The 1841-nt window shown below is 34.7% G+C and overlaps 1 protein-coding gene across 1 annotated transcript in view; it reads right to left on the bottom strand.

The window, feature by feature from the left end:
• The window catches only part of NRK (Nik related kinase), a gene marked incomplete at its 5' end in the record, with an annotated part of 36870 nt that overhangs the window by 30813 nt on the left and 4216 nt on the right, over nucleotides 1-1841 (bottom strand). Inside the window, one exon of the mRNA XM_010858025.1 lies at nucleotides 867-1228. Coding sequence (XP_010856327.1) covers nucleotides 867-1228 — 362 coding nt within the window. The remainder of the gene's footprint in view (nucleotides 1-866; nucleotides 1229-1841) is intronic.

Raw genomic sequence — 1841 nt, 5'->3', positions numbered from 1 at the left:
GTAAAAAAAAAAAAAGAAAAAATGTTGAATAATCTGTAGTCTGTTCTGTCATATAAAGCCTTGGTAACAGTTGAAAATTAACAAAACAAAATATGAATTTCAATATTATAAAGCAAACAATTTTCCCACTGTTATTTTTCTAAAAATACAAAAATATACTATGTTAATGAATCATCTTTAAGAGCAGTTTAAATACAAACCATAAGCAAATGTAAAATAAGAACACATTGGCTGTTTATAAAGCAGGACCAAGTAACTATATATATAGCAGAGAACTGGTGGTATGCCAAAAACAATACTTGACTAAATATTATCACTTTGAGTAGCTACTCTATAAGAAGATAAAACTGAATGAGCATTGAATTTAGTTCTTCAGTTTTCAGAGTCTCAAGGATGTTAGTAAGTTGGAGCTTAAAACTATCAAGTGGGTATTAAATATGCTCAGCAAATTTAGAGATTTTGTTCTCTAAAGCCCTAAACATCCAGGCTTCAACTTACAATTATTAAGAAGCACACTACTTAATTTGTCACCCCATTTATCACACTCATTGTATTTTACAGGGCAGAATGATTCAGTAGCATTAATTTTAAGAGAAACACCCAGATAATCCCAGTTATAAAGAACCTAATAAAGAGTTGAATGCTAATAAAGTATAATATTAAAAGAAATGCAAAATTAAGTGTTTTGTATTAAAATAATTTTTAATAAAATAATTTAAAAACCTATTATTGAAAATCGACCATTTACTAATATGCAAATGCAATTCATTCACCCTCCTGGTGATAAATTTTAAAGGTAAACCAAAGATACAAATTGTTCTGAAATTATGAAACATGGACAATGCAAGTAATCCAAGAAAACCAACCTTGGCCAGCTAGAAGCATCATCAGGATTATTGCCTTTGTCATCAATAACCTCATCATTGTCATCATCATAATGGTCTTCACCAACATCATTAGCCTGATCAAGCTGGTCATTCAACTCATCACTGCCATTGTCATGGTCATAACTATCTTCATAAGCATCATTAGAATCATCATCACCATCAGTATCAGCACCAGCATCATAAAGTTCAACATAATCACCATCCTCTTCAGGTGGCTGAACAACAGGTGCAGGAGTCAACCAGTCATTCCGGAAGATTTCAGATAGTGCATTATAGCCTACCCATTCATTTGTCAAGTAAACGGGGGGTGATATTTTTCCTACTTTAAATCCATCTGGAACCTGTGTGCACAAGAAAGATTAATGTAGTCTCTAGTAGCTTTTCATTTTCTTCTAGATTGGAAAGCTTCCAAGCTGACAATATTTTAAAATATATTTTCAACTGAAATGAAGATGTTCACTCATTAGGTAGAGCCAACATTTTTGTAAGGATGAGCTGCCAAAACCCAAACCTCAGGCTGTGATCCTTAATGGCCTTTCTAGATCACACAGGACAAAATTTACTCACTTTGTTTTTAATTAGCTTTACTTACCTGCTGAGAACTAGACATTCTAGTTTTGTTTTGGAGAAGAGTGTTTTGGTGTTGGAGAAGAAGACAGATGATTTGACACTCTACAGAAGAGTGTCACTATTTTCCATTTGTTTTATCCATTGATATTGGGATTAACACATAGCTCTTAAAATTAATGTGTTAATTTCCCCTCTCTAGTTTTATACAACATCAGATCAGATCAGTCGCTCAGTCGTGTCTGACTCTTTGCGACCCCATGAATCACAGCACGCCAGGCCTCCCTGTCCATCACCAACTCCCGGAGTTCCTGAGACTCACGTTCATCGAGTCAGTGATGCCATCCAGCCATCTCATCCTCTGTCGTCCCCTTCTCCTCTTGCCCC

Source organism: Bison bison, unplaced genomic scaffold, assembly GCF_000754665.1.
Source record: "Bison bison bison isolate TAMUID 2011002044 unplaced genomic scaffold, Bison_UMD1.0 scf7180017855067, whole genome shotgun sequence".
In the NCBI taxonomy this organism is placed as follows: Eukaryota; Metazoa; Chordata; class Mammalia; order Artiodactyla; family Bovidae; genus Bison; species Bison bison.
This window is presented reverse-complemented; position numbering and strand designations above follow the sequence as displayed.